The 18,978-nt window shown below is 40.1% G+C and overlaps 1 protein-coding gene across 3 annotated transcripts in view; it reads left to right on the top strand.

The window, feature by feature from the left end:
• PLEKHM3 (pleckstrin homology domain containing M3) overlaps positions 1-18,978 on the top strand; it is a 174,121-nt gene that overhangs the window by 17,903 nt on the left and 137,240 nt on the right. For 2 of the 3 annotated variants that reach the window (XR_005985002.1, XM_041737120.1), the window contains exon 2: positions 4,548-5,461. Coding sequence is in view for 2 of the 3 variants with exons in the window: in XM_041737120.1 (XP_041593054.1) it covers positions 4,864-5,461 (598 nt within the window). In the remaining variant the exon portion in view is untranslated. The remainder of the gene's footprint in view (positions 1-4,547; positions 5,462-18,978) is intronic. The other variant, XM_041737121.1, reaches the window with a different exon arrangement.

Below are 18,978 nucleotides of genomic sequence, written 5' to 3'. Positions count from 1 at the left end.
GCTGACTCTTGTTCTACTGAAGAGACTCTGAAGGGTTACAAGAAGTGATGTGGAAGGTGCATTAGAGGGAGGAAGGCAAAAGGCTGAAGACCTTTCTGGTTTTGTGGAACAGGGACATGGATGTGGAGATGGGGCTTGCCTTCAAGAAGCTCACAGTCTAATTGAAAGGAAAAAGGTGGTTTACGAAGTTGACTTGTTCAGCAATGGGTTAGACATTCAGGGAAAGAAGAGATCTGAAAGGACTGAGTCCTCAGGAAAGATTTCATAGAGGGCTGGGATTTGGGATGGGATGGGTCAGATTGACACAGGGTATAGAGGAGTGCACCACCTTCTCAGGAGGCCTTCTCAGCCACACCTTACACATGAAGGTAAGACACCGAAAGCATTTAGAGCTGTGCCTGGCATACAGTAAGAGCTCCATTACTCTTGTAGTAATGTAAGTTCCATGAGAGCAGGGTTTATGTCTGTTTTGTTCATTGTAGTATCACCTGTGCTTAGAACTCAGTAGCTGCTTCAATAAATATTTATGGAATGAATAAATCACTGTAACTCCCAAGAACTCTTTTTAGCTATTTATTTGTACTGTGCAAATATAGGCAAAGAGCTGGACCTCTCACACTGGTCTGTCAATTCACATATTAAAGAGTAATTTTTTTTTTTTTGGCTACCGCTAAAGCAACAGCTATCTTTACTGTTCGTTGCCAGTGTTTGTTAAAGTGGTAAGAAGTGGTAAGTCAGAGGTACTCGTAACAAAGGAAAAAGAGGAAAAGGGAACAATGTTAATAATCCTAAAGATAGCTACTCAAAAATAATTCATTAATTTACTTAAAAACTATATTAAACTGCAACTGTGTTCTGGAAGTCCAAAGGATGCAGCTGCTGCCTAAGAGGGGCTATTGACATTGAAACTGCTAATAACAAATGTAAAGCATATCACTTACAGACATGCAAATATCATGGAAACTTAAGGACATTTCACCTAGTCTGGGACACCCTGAAGAAGCGAAAAGTCCTGATTAGTCGTTGATATGTGACAAAATACTCCCAAACTTAGTATCTTAAAACAATTTATTGCCTCTCACAGTTCTGGACTACTTAGGCTCAGCTGGACAATCCTCAATTGGGATTTCTTATGAATTGCAGTTAGATACTGACTGGGGCTGGAATCCTCTGCAAGTTTGACTGGGCTGTCATCCAGGATGGCTTCTTCATGAACATTCTGGTGCCTTCCTGCTGCAATGTGACCTCTCTTTCTAGCAAATAGTTCCTAGATAACAGTTTAGAGCTCCAAAAGCTAGGCAGAGGGAGCTGCCAGGCCAGGTAAGGGCTATGCCTCAAGTGGGCACAGCATCATTTCTGCCACACTCTCTTGATCAAAACATCACAAGTCCTGCCCAGATTCAAGGGAGTGGAAAAATAAAGTCAGTTCTAGATGGAGGAGTAACAAGGTCTCATCGCAGAAAAGCACGTAGGGTGGAATTTGTTGTGGCCATCTTTAGAGAATATGTGTTACTTGATGTTAGGTTGAAGGTTATTTTGGCATTAGATAGGCAAAAGAGTGAGGGAGGGAATAATCTCTCCAGCAATGAGAACAGTATCATGGACAGGCCTGGAGGTCAAAAAGGAGGGACTGAAAGGCCTATGTTACTGAGTGGAGGAAGAAGAGGATGAGTGGCAGGAAAATGCTGGGTCACATAGAGAAGAGTAGAAGTCTAGGGTGTGGTTATAAGGTTAAATGCATATTTCCATCAGAAAGGAAAGGGAATAGCTGCACAAATTCCAAACAGAGGCAATGGAAAGTGCTAAATAGTGAAACTCAAAATTCCTATAAGAGAAAGTACACGTTAGCCTAGAGAAAGACTTGGGGTAGAGTGGATATGGGTCAGGGAAATATTCCCCCAAATCACATAGCTCTTGAGACAATTGGGATTTGAACCCAGAACTGACTCTAGAGCGCAGACCCTTTCCACTATATTGCTGACCACACTGCCTATGGAAAGTCATATAATAAACTTGAAAATCCCTTCCTAATCAAAAAATAATTTAGTCTTTATAATTTGTTCCTAGCCATTTAGGCAAATACCTTCTAAATTTCTTAGGCTCAACTCAAAGGGCACCTTCTTTTGAAGACTTTCTAATGCATAGAGAAGTATCCATGTGATCACATAATCTCTTGGCCCCAGTGTCCCCTTCCGTGAAAGGGTGGGGATGGAAGGATGACTTCAAAGTTTCCTTCCTTCTCTAACAGTCTATGGTTTTAGGATATGTGAGTCACAAGATAGCGGTGCTGGCCATCAATGGTTATATGCATCTAACCAGCCTATCAAACACAAAGAATATATTTCTAGACATTTTGATTTAAAAAAAGAAAGAATCACTTTGAAGGTATTTACTCTCCCTTTCTAATATGATTAAAGACTGAACTGTAAGCACTAGGTAAGGAAAGGAAAATGGGTGGTATCATCTTAAATGAATCACTAACTGCTCTGCACCTTGGTGTCTCTTCTATAAAATGAGAAACATGTTAAAAACAAAATTTGAGTGAGTAAACTTGAAGATCAGTTTGGCCATATTCAGCAATTCATGAATCAGGTGACATACCATTTAGTAAATAGAAAGCTCTGTAAAATGGAAGTCTTTTTATAGGCAGAAGGGATGGAAGGTCACCTTCCTTTGGGGGAAGGGCAGGGATCTATCAAGCAGATTACCTCAGTAGTGCTGATTAGGTAATTCCAGATTAACTGGTTAAAGGTCACATTCCTGGGAAAGGCCAAAGTACTGATGTTTAGATAGTCTTGATTTGCTGATGTCGGATTCTGCACAAGTGACTCCATTTTGAATCTGTTGTTTCTTTTTTATTTTTTTATTTTTATTATTTTTTTTTTAATTTTTATTTATTTATGATAGGCACACAGTGAGAGAGAGAGAGAGGCAGAGACACAGGCAGAGGGAGAAGCAGGCTCCATGCACCGGGAGCCTGATGTGGGATTCGATCCCGGGTCTCCAGGATCGCGCCCCGGGCCAAAGGCAGGCGCCAAACCACTGCGCCACCCAGGGATCCCTTGTTTCTTTTTTAAACACATATTCTGTTCATTTGAAGTTTTAGTAAAGAAAGAACTAAAAGTTTCATAATTATGTATTTTTTTCATAGACTCTAGTATAGAGGATGAAACTAAAAATCCCATGTTTTAAAATTATAGAAGTAGTGAAACCCTGTTGCATAATTCAGGAGGCTTAATTAAGGCTTAGCTGAAGACACAGGCAAAGAAACCCTGTTCGCAACTATTATAACTGATACTTATCTCTAAAAGTCAATCAGTGCCTTACTGCATGAGGGCTAATATAATAAGTATCAAAATATAAAATGTAGACAAATTCATAGTCATTATCACTTCACAAGAGGTTAACCACAGAGTTCCTCTGAACTGCAAATGTCTTGACACATTTTAAAATAAAGGGCTGTATATACTAATTTAGTTTACATATATTAAGCAATGTAGATTGGTACTGTTGATTTAAATGTAATGGTTAATGACCTGTGTGCTAAAAATGAGTTTAATTAACCATAAAATTGCTCAGTTTTAAACAAAAAAACATAGAAGTGTTGCTAATTGTCTAACTTTACCTACTTTTAAGTAGTTAAGGGCAAAAAGCCTTTGCATAGTTGTTTTGTTCATTTTTTTTTGTACAAATACAAAGGTATATGTGACTGCTGAGCACATGAAGTATAATAGTGTGACTGAGAAACTTAATTTTTTTATGATAAGTTTACATTGAAATAATCATATATGGCAAGTGTCTACCATATTGGACAGCATTACTGTCAAGGTCTGTGCTCATCAGGCCTGACTTTGGAGATCTTTCCCAAGAGATAATGAGTTAGTGCTCATGAAAGGTATTTTCTGCTCAGCCCTGAGGCTGGACCTGTACTCCTAGGCCAATACTCAAAAACATCAGGGAGTTGGAGCCTGAAACCTTTTTTTTTAAGTTGACTGGAGGAATTCTGAAGTCCAGAGGCATTAGGTATTATATAATCCAAGCCTGGGAAGCACAAACACAGTAACATTTGGGTTTAATCAAAGGGCAGAGACCCCCTGGGTACTTCCCCCTTGCACTTTTTAGCCTGACAAACATCAGTGCTTTCAAAGTTTGTGAAAGGACTTGTGTATTTATGACTTTTCGACTGATTATGATGTAGGCCCAGACACAGAATTCTTAGTCTCTTTGCTTACTGTTTTATAGGTCAGTGTATCACAGAGATTTGCCAGGACAGTCTTTTCACAACTGCTCTCAAAGGCTTTTTTGTATGAGTAAAAGCTATTGACCTTAATTCCCCTTATCAAGTGTTTCACCCTGTTCTGTGTAGGTTCTCACACAAAGCCGGTAGTGCTGTGTACTCTTTACAATGAACTTCTGTGTAGGTGTTGTCCACCTTGGGGCATGTCTGCCATAAAAGAGATGTAGAGATGGGAAAATTGTTGGGCAGATTCGTGTACTATCAATACAGTGAACCGTGTGCCAATGTTGTGCTGTTTCTTCTCTTCCAGGAAATTAAGGATTTCATGGCATTGCTTTGACAAGCACTTCCTGTTGTTTTTATACAGATCTCAATGAAGAATAATCTCAAAGGAACATTTGTCACCCCATACCTCTGCTAATGGCCATTAGCTGCTAGCAAATGCTTTTAATGACTGAAAAAAACATCAACTATCCTTGTGCTTGGCCTGTTGAAGGCAGTCGAATGAAGGTTTCTTTCCAGAACTCTATTGCTGAAGCACATCTCCTTTTGTTGGGTGAATGAATGTTCAATGAAGCCCTTTCCCGAACCAGCTTAGGAGCTTTAAGCCTCTTAGAGCCTGTGACATGGAAGCTTTGGAAGTGGATGATATCAGTCCGGCCTTGGAAGTTACTGAGGATTTCTTTAGTACTTTTGACAGTAAGCTAGAGAAGGCTGTGCAGCAAGCTGAGGTTTATGGGATTCAGGAAGTCCCTGAATTGGTGGGGCATGAAGTTCTCACTAACATAACAGATAATGGTGCTATCAGAAATGTTACCTCCCTGGGCAAGGGGGGCCTGATTTGGGACCACTGTAAGAGCAGGCTCTTGGAAACCAAAGCTCAAAATGTCTTCCCTGCCAAAGAACAGTTTATGGTCCAGAAAGGGACAGCTCCAGATAATCTTTCGTGGATGGAACAAAAGGAAGCATCGACCTTTAACTTTTTCAACATCTGTCAGCGTCGGAGGGACAGGCCTCGCTCCGTGAATGACTTACTGGATGAGACCTCTACTTTTAAGCCGGGGCATACTCGGTCAAGGTCAGATATTACCCAGGTGGACTGGAGGCTAGTCCTCCAAACCATGCCTCTGCAGCAGCAGCCATGTCTTCGGGGCCCTCATTTCACCAGACCAGCTTTTCTGTCATCCTCACCAAATAAGGTCGAAGATGCTCAAGGAAATACTGGTATGTTTTTATATCTGACTGCTATTGAACAATCTTTGACTTTCCTTTGTCTCTCTTCCATTTATCTCAGAGGAAGTGTACTCTCCAGTGTCCCTCTCTGGTTTGCTAATTAAGCTCCCTCTTCCATTTGCTTTCACACTTTACCTTAAGCCTCAGTCTTGGTGTCTTCATAAGAAGTGCTGAGTGAAAAGATGACTCTGGTTAATCTCCCTTTTAATCTTATGTGTTAGAATCTGAATAGTCTCCTAATTCATGTAGTATTTGCTTTTGTACAGTTTGATACTGCTTGTTCGCATCAGTACGTGTTCATCAGATCACACACTGGGCATAGTCTTGTGCTATGAAGCATTTAAAGATGCGTAAAGATACCATCCCTGCCTTAAAGAACTTCTTGCTTTAGCCAAGGGGATCAGACACAAGCAAACCCTCAAGAATGCACCAGGAGTGAGAGAAACTAATAGTCAACTGAAATATTTGTGAGGGAGCTTTGGTTTTACTTTATATTGTTGGGTTTTACTTTATATTATACTTTCAATGAGCAAGTGACAATGACTATGAGAGGACAGAAGAAGGAAGAAGACACTGTGCTGGGCTTGTCAGGAAGGGCTTATGAGAGTTCATGGAGCTTCAGCTGGATCGCAAAAGACACTAAGATGCAGAAAGGGGGTTGCAGTAGAGGACACTTGGTCAGGATTATAGTGGGAATGAAGGTGAGGAGATGAGAGGTGCAGGGGGGAACAGAGGACCCCATGGAGGGTAGCAGGAGGAGAAGGTGGGAGACGTCATGGGGTGGAGCCCTGAATTTCTTTTTTTCTTTGTACTTCATACATGTGCATGTGCACATGAATTCTGTGAGGTGTGAGTTTGTTAGTAGGAAGTGAACCATTCATTCCCTCCTCTCACACTGATTTGTGATCAGCTGTTTACTGTCTCCTACTGGTCAGCCAGTTTGTGTCTTTCTAGAAAAAAGTTCTACCCTCTTTTCTGAGGGCCTTGTGCCATCATCTAGCATTTCATAACCTGCACATCCTCTCTGTGAAACTCTTTAGCAGCAGTGAAAAATGAAGATTTGCTTTCATCTCAAAGGCTGCACTGAACTATCTTTGTGATAACAGAAAATCAAACAGATATAGTGTATAATGTGGCCCCTCATATTGGCAGAATGTTGGTGCCCTGGTCTTGGAGGAGTATCCAGATACCTCTCAGACTCCCGGGTCGCATACGTACAGTTAGGATTCCCGTTTGTGGAGGAATGTGACTGCTGCTTGGTGAGCACAAAGCCTTGTGCAATAATTATGCTTTGCTCTTTAGTCTTTGTAAAGCTGGCAGTCATTTGAAGTAATTTTGCATCCCTCCTCAACTTTTCCCGGTTCCCTAATATTGTTTCTTTATACAAGATTATTGCTTTGGATTTGAAGATCATTTCTTTCCTAGCTTTTTGCTTGGGATATATGAGAGCAGAATACATGAAACAGACTAGCAGCCTCCTTGTCACTGTCAGAGCCAACACCCAGGCACCCAGCGTGTCTGTTCTCAGGGTAAGAGAGCCCAGGTAGGAAGAGAAGGGAAAAATGGCGACAATAACAAATGCTGTGCACTATTTTAAGTTCCTTACAAGTAGCAGCTTATTTAATTCATAGAATACTCTGGTAATATAGATATTTTTACTGATCCCATTTTGAGGATGATGAAACCTGAGTCACAGAGAGCTTGAGTTATATGCTTAGAGTTCCATAGCTGGTATTACGTGGATCCTTGATTTGAACTTGGGCAGTCTTTCCAGAGTCCACACTTTTAACCACTAAACTGGAGCTATAAACCCTTTCCTTGGAAGCCAGTAGATCTAGGTCTCCAAAACCCTCTACTTTGAAAGCCTTATTAGCAATCAGGCCCTGTGGGTGTTGAGGGTGGGAAGTGGTGTGGAAGAGACAGACCTGGAAGATGTCCATCAAACTACAATTAATCCCTCAGGAGATCCCTAACAAGGAGAAAGTGAGTCACACAGAGCAGCCTAGATAAGTAAGGATTGTTTTTTGAGTTTAACATATTCACTAAAATATATGGTCAGTGCAGAGCTGGCAACAGTTCTTTGGAGGACCAGTGAGTCCATGAAAGGAAGACTGTAACTTTGCCCTTCATACTTTTGAATTTTGGCTATGTGGAAGAGTTTAAGTGAACTGGCCCCGTGGGTTTGTAACTCTGGGAAGAGGGCTTTGGGGTTTTGGTCCATCTTTGGCTGCCTTTTACAGTCTTACTTAGAAGCAAATTTAGAATGCATTCTAGAAATTTCATTGCCTCAGGCAGAGACAGACCCAGGACAGGCTTCGTACAAGGGAATGTTGCCAGTGCTAAGTAGATGAAGGGTACTGTCTGTGGGTCCTACTAGGTTGGTGGGTGTGGCTTGAATCCCACCCTGTTAAGACTGTCTGCACTATCTGAGGGTGGGATAACAATGTTGAAAAGGTTAGATCTTAAATCACTGGGAAGCACTAAATCTAAGACAAGATGGAAATAGGCAGATTTTTCCTCTCGGCTTTATTGAAGTATAATTGACCAAGTTGGAAGCATTTAAAGTGTATGTCGTGATGATTTGATATACATATACATAGTGCAAGGATTCCCCCTGTCTAGTTAGCACATCCACCACCACATGTCAGAACAGTTATTTCTAAAAGTCCTCAAGACAGGTAGTGGAGACAGAGCTTCTTCATGGTCAGCTCCCATCCTTGCTGCCATGCTCTGGGCAGCTGTAGCAAGGTATGACAAGGAACTAGCCCTGGGGAACGGTCCTAATCCTACAACCAGAACAGCTCATTGCTTGTGCTAGCACTAATCTTAGTTCTGTACAGGCATGCTTTTGATTAAGATATGTACTTAACCCTTTCCCTTTTCTATCACTGCCATCCTGTTCTTGTTCAGCCACAGGCAGTAGGGAATTTCCCATAGAATAAGGAAGACAGGATCCTAACATCATAGAATTACAATCCAAATATAAATGCGAATTATAGCAAGAACATAAAAAATCATATGAACATGTGGACACTAGCTATGTTACCGATATGAAAAATAGATCACATACACGTACTTATACCTATAAACATATACACATAGTAGAGGAAGGTGAAGGTGTGTGCAAAGAACACTCAATTAGGACTCAACTATGTAGGTTTGGGAAAATCGCTTGTCAGTTGCCTTTGATTTAAGAACCTAGTGAAGCAGGTTGGATTGTCTCTAAGATCCTCCCAACTCTAAAATTCTATCATTTTAGAATATATTTGAACTGATCCTGACTCATGGTTGTATGGGAGCTAATTAACTATAGTCAGACTGATAATGGAAGGTCGTAATGGAAATATGGGTATGGTTGAAATTATTTAAACAGAAGAATTTCTGTGTGCCTTGTAACTAACTCTACTTTTGGGTGAGCTGCTGTGGTTGTAATTTTTAAAATCAGTTTTTTCTTTAAAAGAAATCCTCTGCGTTAGCTACGGAGCTCTGAAACTCAACAGACTGTCAGAATCTGACTTACTTTTCTCTCCCTGACTGTGTTCACATTTTCATCTGCTTGGCAAGGGCAGTGGTCAACTGGGCTTTTGTTTCATTTGGTTTCACTCTCTGGTGACCTGGTACCATGTCTATACCTGTATCTTCTTGTTCTCAGTACTTTAGGAGAAGATCTCAAGCAGAGATTTTCTTTAGAGCTAGAAAAACCATGGCAGTATGGTTTCTTTATCTTGAGTTTCATGTTACTCTGTTTTGATTCCCTTTTCCCCCCATCTTTCACTTAAAAAAAAAAAAAAGCCAAATTTGGGACTTATACTAAAATGACTACTTTTTCAATTATGATGTTTCTCAGAAGCCTTGGAGCCAATAGAGGTGGGAATATTCCTGCAGGCTTAGAACAAGTGAGGTCACCAGGACATGGTCTCTTGCTGAATTTATGATTCACCCTTTAGCAAGATTAGTCAGTACAAAGAAGTTGCTAAAATAGGTCACAGAAAGTTGATTTTAAATGGTTGTATAGTTTCCACTGGTTACATTATTGAATGTTGGCCTGTGGCAGGTATTGGGAACCCAACATGCCTCATCAACAGCCCAAATCCTAATCCTAACATTTCTATATGGGAACTCTGAAAATGAAGTTTCTGATTTTTTTTTTTTTTTTTTTTTTTTTTTTTTGTGGTTGCTCTGTTGATATAGTTTATCTTTCTTGGCTAAGGAGAACTATAGTTACTGATTTCACAAACTCCTAGAATTACCTTCTTAAAACACAAATCTGTTCATTCCTCTCTGTTCTCAAAAATGAATTATCATTCCCAGTTCTTTACAAAATCAAGTATAAGTTTTATAAAGCACCCAGATATCTTCCCAGCCTTATTGATCGCACTTTCCATCACTCCACCTATGTGCCATTTTTGAATGTGACATGTCCTTTCAAGCTCCTGAACTTTTGCTCATGCTGTCTCTCCATCCAGAATGCCTTCCCTAGCTTTTTCACCTTTCAGAATCCACCATTATCTTTCAAGGACTAATCCAAATGCCATGTCTTCCCTCAGACCTTTCTGTATTTTTTTCAATTAAAATTCTTTTTTTCTTTCATTATATGTTTTCATAGCATATTTTATTCTGTGAATTATAGGTAATTGCTTGTATATCCATCTCCCACATTAGGTTGGAAGGTTTTTGATGCTATAAACAATATCATAGAAAACTTTGTATTGTACCAAGTATGAGCATATGCAAAATGTCCGGTTGAACTCTATGTATTGGTGCTTGGAACCTCAAAACAGTACCATTTTGTTTTGTTTGTTTTCCAGAATGGAAATAGCCTCTCTTTCCTTTTTCCTTCCCGATAACTTGAATAAAGTTTGTTATTAATACTATCAATAAGAGCTATCATTTAATGAGAGTTAACTTTATGCTCAGCTGTGTGCTAAGACAAGTCTATTATCTTATTCAATATTCATAATAGTTTAATATGACAGATGATGTTGTTCTGATTTTACAAATGAGGAAACTGAGTCTTAGAGAAGTTGACCTCATCCAAGGCCATGCAGTAGTATGTGGTGAGACTAGGATTTTAAACCAGGCCTGATATCAGAGGCCACACGTAACTACTCAATAATGCTGTCTCTCAAGCCTGGGGAAGTTTCATTCCCTCTACCACAAATAAATACAGTATGATATAGATTCCAAGTTTGGAGGTTAGAGTTCTCTCAACTTGTAAACTTTGTGGTATAATCTTGGCCAAGTCATTTTGCTTCCTGGGATTTCTTTCCAAATCTGTCAAATTAGTTAAGAATATTTTCAGAGGCAATTACCAACATACCCAACTAAAAGTGGCATAAGTAATAAGGTCATTTACCATCTTATGTTTTCATCTATGTAACAGGTAGCTGTGGAACACTTAGTGAATATCAAGCACTATATGCAGTAAGCGCTTAAGAAGTCCAGATGTAGGCAGTCCCTGGCTCATCAAGAATCTAGACACTTTCCATCTTTTTGCTCTGCTTCTCAGTATCTTGGTAATGTCTCTTCTTTTCTTTCATTGGTACAAGATAGCTACAGCAGTCCCAAAAGTCATTTTCTTATATACCAATAGCCAAAGTCAAGAAGGAAAAGCCAGAGCACCTCCTCTGGGTTTCTTTCCCAGTGGTCCCTGATAGTACCTACTCGGTAGCTAGAGTCACACTCCTAAAGCAGTGTCTGGCAAGGGAAAATAGCATTTCTGTGATTGGATTAAGCATATCTTGTTCCGTTAGGGTTCTGTTGGTAAAGAAGCAGGAGGACATATAATGAGGTAAACAATGGACAAAGTTCTACCTCAGATGAGACTGGGTTTAAGAGTCCCTTCTGACTTTAAATTTCTATGATTCTAATTTGTTACCCAAAGACACTGAAAATGATATTTACCTTAAAATCTGCTGGTCTTAAAAAAATCTGCTGGCCTAAGTATGTATGGGAGATTCTTTTATATTATATTATTTTATAATCTTTTATACTTAAGTCCTATAGAATTCCTACAGAAACAGTGAAAAGCCCACCATGGCGATGAATGGTCATAGCTTGGAAGTTGGTTTGGAATTGTTTTCTGGGTCACAAAATTCTTTTTTTTTTTTTTAAGATTTTATTTATTTATTCATGAGAGACACACACAGAGAGAGAGACAGAGACACAGGCAGAGGAAGAAGCAGGCTTCATGCAGGGAGCTCAACGTGGGACTCAATTCCGGGTCTCCAGGATCAGGCCCTGGGCTGAAGGCAGTGCCAAACTGCTGAGCCACCCTGGCTGCCCACAAAATTCTTAAAGACTAGGGATTACCCTTGTCACAGAAGGCAGAAAGCCTCTGCATTTAAGAAGTTGGGTCAGTGATCTCCTAGTGGGAGTCACTTAGAAGTGAAATCGACCAGGACTGTGGACTAATGCCCTATCACTGTTGCCCATAGCGAAGGACTTAGATGGAGAAGATCCCTAAGTTGGTATATCTGTCCAGCTAATATGTAGCCAGATAAATTATAGCCTGCACAGATAATATGTCTTTTCCCCTAGGTTTATTATGAAGGGAGAGCCAATGGGATAGTCTACTTTACCCATAAAGACAGGTCTCCAAAGTAGCTCTCAGAAAAGACATTACTTGAGTCTATTTCATTTCTGCCAGAATTAGTTTATTAACAAGTATCTGTGAGCCACTGCTGAGTGTTGGCCTCAGGAGCATATTTCATATGTTCAAGACACAGCCTCTCTTTGGTTCCTGTAGTATTAATCTCTTCATATTCTTTTCTATGGACATTTGTGGCAGTGTCATGATTAATGTGAATCCTGTTAATGTCACTTCTCTTGTGTGCCTCTAATGAGGAGAACAAAACCTTAAAATTATTTAAAACTTTCTCCCCTAGTTTCTGGCTTAAACAGTTGGATACTATAACATGAAACAAATAGACTTGGAAAACCATGTTTTGTTAACTAGGAATATAAAGAAAAGAGACATGATTGTAATCTAGAATGTCAGAGAAGTCTTCATTGAGGAAAGGATGCTTCAGCTGGATTTAGAGGGTTGAGCACAAGATCAAGTGAACACAGCGTGTGTGTGAGATGTCCGGGAGGCTAAGTCAAACAGGGCTGCATTTTGGGGGGGTTGTAGTCTGAGGTCATGGAGGACATTTAAAACCAAACAGATAGACTTCATGTGATATGTTTAGCACAGAAACACTTGAGAATTACTTGAAAGTCAAGGTTAAAAAGATGTTTTATAAAAGTATATAAGTCAGCATGATTGAGGGGTAATGGGGGTAGGTACTAGGGAACCTCCTCTCCTGTAGCTTTTCGGTCTTTGTAAAGGGATATCAGTTATGTTAACACCCTTAGCCTTTTTCCTTCCCTTTGCATACTCCACCCCCAGGGAGGAGCAACTTATAGGCAAGTTTAGAAGAGGAACTAGATGTAGATAACTCATCCTCTCTCACAGGAAGCCCTAATTCTGGTCTGTTCCTTCACACTTCCTCCTCCATCCATCAGCCTTTCGTGGGCAGTCCCTCAGGAGGGGGAGCCTGTGGTGATCAGTACTGCTTGTGACTCAGAGGTGAGTATATTTGGTAGGAGGACACCTAAGCCACATCCTCCAACTGGCTGATGTTTTGATCTCCATGTGTCTGACAATGCCTATCAGTCTCAGTTGGTTTAAAACTTGGGTGAGTAAAGGGATGCTATTTATTGGCTCCCATCAGGCCCCCTCAGAATATAGGATGGATTGGTATATGGAAGCAATGGAAGAGATTTGAAACTAATTAGACTACTCTGCCAGTTATCATGCTGTGAAGCGATAAGGTCTCAACTTAGGGTGGCTGTGACCAAAGAGAAAGTGAGACTTGTGAAAGGAAAAAGAAGGGGTCTAATTAGGCCATAGATCTGTTGACAGGATCTGTGTCTGATTCATTTGGTTTTCACAGATTCTAGCAGAGTCCTTTGTACATGCATTCAACAAATATTTATAGGGCCAGCCACTTAGCACACAGGAGTGAGAGAGATATCCAGGCCCCAGCCCTCAAGGAGAAGGAGAGAGTTCTCTGAGGGAAATAAAGCAAGGTATAAGACAGGGGACTCTTTAAGGTGGTAAAGGGTGTCCTAGTTGAGGGGAAAAAAAGTGAGGGAGGCATGTAAGTCAGTGGGGCTGAGGAGAGAAGTTCCAAATGGAGGCTAGAGCAACCTCCGAATTCCTAAGGCTGGCCTGCACTCAACTTGTTCACAGAATATAAAAGAATGTGGCTGGAATGAGAGAAGGGATGTGAAATGATGTGAGATGAGGTCAGAGCAGTAGTCAGAAGCCAGATTGTGTGGAACGGGACGTGGAGGCAATGTGAGAATTTGGCGTCTGAAGGAAGGAGACCCATTGAGGCGGATGAGAGGTAGGATCAAGTGAATGCTTTTTTAATAGATATGACAAACCTTAGGGTACTGGAAAACAGAAGGAAAAGAGATTAGTGGAGGGATAATATTAAGATGTTGCAGAGGAAGGGATTCTGAAGAAGTAGGAAGGAATTAGGCACAGAGTAGAGGTGGAAGAGTTAGCTCTAACAAGGAGGAAAGAAGATTCCTTTGAGGCCAGACGACCAAAATAAGAAACATCTGTTGAATACTCACAATGTATTAGGCATTGTTCTAAGAACTACTCCTTTCTTTCTCACAACAGTACCGTGAGGTAGGTGCTGTTATTATAACCATCTTAAAGATGATGAAACTGAGACTCAGGTTAAGTAATTTGCCCCGGGTCACACAGCCAGTAAGGGCAGAATTGTTATTTCAATTTGGGCTCATTGGCTTCAGCACCTGTGGCCTTAACCACTGTGTGCTGTAGCATTTGCACAGGACATTAGCTATTGCAACATTGACATGAAGCCAAGCATAATACATATAAAGGAGCTCCCTGCAGTGCACAAAATGAAGCAGTGGGATTAGGTGTTTGGAAAGAATAAAGGAAGTGTGGAAAAACTGTTGTGGGGATTGTGTTTGGGATCCACTGAAATAAATCAAATAATGAGTTGTCAAGACTAAAAGATATGATAGAAATTGAGCAACATGAGTTTCTGGTTGGTATTATGGTCTGAATATTTATGTCACTCCCAAAGTTCATATATTGAACTCCTGTCTCCTAAAGTGATTGTATTAGGAGATACGGACTTTGGGAGGTACATACATCACAAGGCTGGAGCCCTCATCAATGGTATCAGTGCTCTTATTTACAAGAGACTCAAAGAGCTTCCTAGCCCCTTCCACCACAGGAGAAATGTAACATACCTGCCAGACTTTGAAAGGCAGTCCTTTTAGGCTTGTCTTAGATAGTGTCACACTGAAGTATTATGATTAGTCTCCATTCACTCTCCACCTTGGCTTCCTTTCACATTTATTAATCTTGTTATAAGAATTTAAATGTTTCCTTTAAATTTGGCAAGATAACTTTGATTTGGAATATTGGCATCACATTGGGCTTTTGAGTTCTTTGAAAACATTGCAATGTTGCTCTTTGACTTTCATTCTATTGCCTGATCTTCAGAATCTGTTTTTGTGACTTCATTCATTGTGCTTGACTCAGGCAGTCCAGATTTTCTTGGTAAACTAAGATCACTGAAATGTTTCTTTCATATATTTGATTTGGGATATAATGGTTTTTAAAAAGATAAAATTGCATAAAATAATAAACATGAAAGTGAGTAACTTCAATAATTATATAAATATAATATACCTCGAATTATTGTTTATATTATTGCATATATAACATGTCTGAAGGCTTCATATCAAACAGTATACAGTCTGGACAGGAGGATTGTGGATGCTGGGATATGGAGGCAAAAACTTTTTGTTGTTGCTTTTTACATTCTTTTTGATATTTTGAATAATATTATTATATAACTGAATATGTATGTGATAAATGTGAAATAGTATCTGAAATCTGAGTCATCAGAGTAGTCTAGCCATAGAGTTTGGGGGTTCAGAGGACAACAGTTACTTTCAACTAGAGGGGATGAAGAAGTTCTTCAGGAATAGGTGAGATTTTTGTACTAGGCCTCATGTGTGAGGAAAATACGCACAAGCAGAGGCGAGGGGAAATCTGGGCAGAAAGGTCAATGAGAGAACATGCACAAAGGTTGGGAGGGGTGGGGGGTAGAAACAGCATCAGGTCACCTGGCTAATATATGGGGGAGTGGAGAAAAGTACTTGCATTGTGTGAAAGGTCAGTGGGGAAAGTTATTATGGAGGGATCAGACTAACATCTTCTAGACTCCCTAATCAATCTTAATACCCTTGGAAGTGGGACAACCACCTGTTACATATTCTTGCCCAAAAAAAGACCCCCAAAATAAAAAAATAAATTAACCTCAAGATCTAAATTGCAATTGACAGAAACATGGGAAACAGAAGAACATTCAAATAATACCATGAGCTTACACTCGGCCAAGTCCAGAATGTGAGAAGTTCTACAGGACAAATGAACTCATTTTTCAATAAATATGTGGCATGAAAGAAAAAGGAGAAAGAACTGTTATAGATTTAAAGAGACTTAGAAGATGTATCAGCCAAATCAATGTGTGAAACGAGGTTGTACAAGTCATCTGTGTAAAATAAGTTTTTGAGATAATCTGGGGAAATCAGATACAGACTAGGTATTAGATGAGGAATTATTCATGTTGAGTGTGAAAATGGTGTGTGTGTGTGTGTGTGTGTGTATTAAAGTTTTACCTGTCAGATTAGAGATACCCCTGAAGTAGAGTAGAAATGATAAAGTGTTAGCAATATGCTTTCAAATATTGCAGCCAAAACAACCAATAAAAAGCCAGAGCCAGAGAGGGGCGGGAGGTAGGAAACAAGAATAGCAGAGACTTGATTTTTGCAGCTGAAGGATCAGTCCCTGGGTGTTTGTTTTACTCTTCTACATGCTTTGGAGTGTGTTTGAAATTTTCCATAATAAAATGTCTTAAGGAGTTTGAACTTTACTGGATAACGCTAGGGAACTTGTGAAGGGTTTTGGGCCGGGAAAGGGGGTGTGAGAAGGGCTGTGAGTGACCCTGGTAACAGCACGTGAGATGGCCCGTGAGATGGCCCGGGAGGAAAGAGGACTAGAGGTGGGAGCCCATCTGAATCTGGATTAGGTCTTAAAGGTACAGCTTTCCAGTTATAAAATAAAAAGTCATGGGGATGTAATGTACAGCATGGCAACTACAGTTAATAATACTGTATTGAATATTTGGAAGTTGCTAAGAGAATACACCTTAAAAGTTCTCATCACGGGGATCCCTGGGTGGCTCAGCGGTTCAGTACCTGCCTTCGGCCCAAAGCCTGATCCTGGAGTCCTGGGATCAAGTCCCACATGGGGCACCCTGCATGGAGGAGCCTGCTTCTCCCTCTGCCTATCTCTCTGCTACTCTCACTCTCTCTCTTTGTGTGTGTTTATCATGAATAAATAAATAAAATCTTAAAAAAAAAATTTCTCATTACTCATTACAAGAAAAAAATGTTTTGTAGTTATGTATGCTGATGGGTGTGAACTAGACTTCCTGTGGTGATGATTTCAAATTATATGCAGATATCAAATCATTACATTTGTATACATTTGTATACTTAAAACTAATATAATGTTATATGACAATTGTACCACAATAGGAAAAAAAAAAAAAAAAAAAACAAACCCAGACCTTGATTAAGGTGGTGGCCATGAGAAAGGAAACTTTTCTGAGAACAGATAGAGGAAACAATAGCAAAAGAGGAACTCTGGCAGATTGGCTGTACCAAAGTGGCAGTACACATGATGGGGAAAGTTCCCTTCTTCCTCTTCAGTAAATAGCAGTCATTGTCCCTAAGCCATGGCACTGACATTACAGGACTTGGAGAAGAGGAAGAAGGAGAAGAGGAAGAAGAAGACCTGCAGAGGAACTGAACCAGGTCTTCATATTAGTCAAAGTGGAAAGCAATGGGGAAATGAAGAATTCAAGGGGGTGGTTTCCCTCTTTTTTACAAGGGATTACTCGTGATTTTGAAATTTTTGGGTATAGTGATTCATTTTGATCATCCTTTCCTGTTTTGTTGAGAAAATGGTCATGATCTTTGTCAGTGGTCTCTTCTGAATCATTTATGATATTGGTTAAATAGATTTTATATTACTCATTTGTGAAACTGAACACTTTACAATAATGGTGTGAGGTTAATTAAATGAACTGAAATGATATGGTCTAGGGATATAAAAATTGAGCTGTAAATTAATGATGAACTATAAATTACTGATTTGTCAGTAGCGCAAATATTAAAAACAAACTTTAGATAGAAATCGAAAGTTGGGCAGCCCGGGCGGCTCAGCGGTTTAGTGCCGCCTTCAGCCCAGGGCATGATCCTGGATACCTGGGATCAAGTCCCATGTCGGGCTTGCTGCATGGAGCCTGCTTCTCCCTCTGCCTGTGTCTCTGCCTCTCTCTCTCTCTCTCTCTCTCTCTCTCTCTCTCTCTCTGTGTCTCTCATAAATAAATAAAACCTTAAAAAAATTTAAGAAATAGAAAGTAGCCTTTGTTAGAGACTAAAGAGAAGTGGTAGTTCTTGAGCTCTCTAGAATTCAAAGACCATTAGTACTTCATACAGGAAATATAGTAAGATCTGGTATAGTAAGACCCTCCAGAGAGGAATATGCACACCACAGGATAGCTTTCTGATCACGTATGCTCTCTTCTTGATTGTTCTTTTTCAAGAAATTAATGGTACAACTACAGCCTATAAGTATGGGTCATTTCCTATTATCAACACCAGTCTCTTCTGGCTCAGTTTAACATGCCTATTTAGGGAGGGCCAAGCCAGGTGGGGGCAAAATCTGGAAACACAATGCATTCTCTACCCTTACTCTACATCAAGAAAGTGAGGGGACCTTTGAACCACCTAGGCAGGACTTCTCACTCTGTCCACCCAAGCTGGCATCTACCACCCTGGCTTGGACAGTCAGAAAGAGATGAGGTTTTAGTTGAGTTCGGTGCTGGCTTGGGCCCAATTAAAGTAGAATTTCTAATTCATGCTAGCTGTTGTAAAAAGCTCTCAGGGAGGAAAGAAGAGAAAAATTCCTAGCTAAAAACAAGAAAGGTGGTTTTTATTTTACTAAGGGATACATAGCTGAGCCACTGGGTCACAGGACAGATGGGGATGGAGGGATACATGGTTACAAGTCTTATTATGGAAAATAGTGAACTACCATCAGTGCTTGATGAAAATGAGAGGGGGAGAGGTAGCAGCAGCGTTTCTAACAGCACTACCTCCCTTATTGCATTATCAGAAAAGATAGATAACTGAGAATAGGCATCCATTATCTCTCTCTACAAAGGGATTAGTGTAAGTTGCAAGAAATTAATGGCTTTTGAGTTATCACAGAAATACTAATGAATGTCAGGACTGGAGATGTAAAGCAGGTAAAATTGGCTTTTCTCTGTCTCATTTCTCTCCTTTTCTCTTTTAGTTTGCTATTTTAAGATCTAGATCTGTGTTACCTTTTTTTT

The sequence above is a fragment of the Vulpes lagopus genome, chromosome 22 (genome assembly GCF_018345385.1).
Source record: "Vulpes lagopus strain Blue_001 chromosome 22, ASM1834538v1, whole genome shotgun sequence".
Classification (NCBI taxonomy): Eukaryota; Metazoa; Chordata; class Mammalia; order Carnivora; family Canidae; genus Vulpes; species Vulpes lagopus.
The sequence above is the reverse complement of the archived record's forward strand: the minus strand, read 5'-3'. Positions and strand labels throughout refer to the sequence as shown.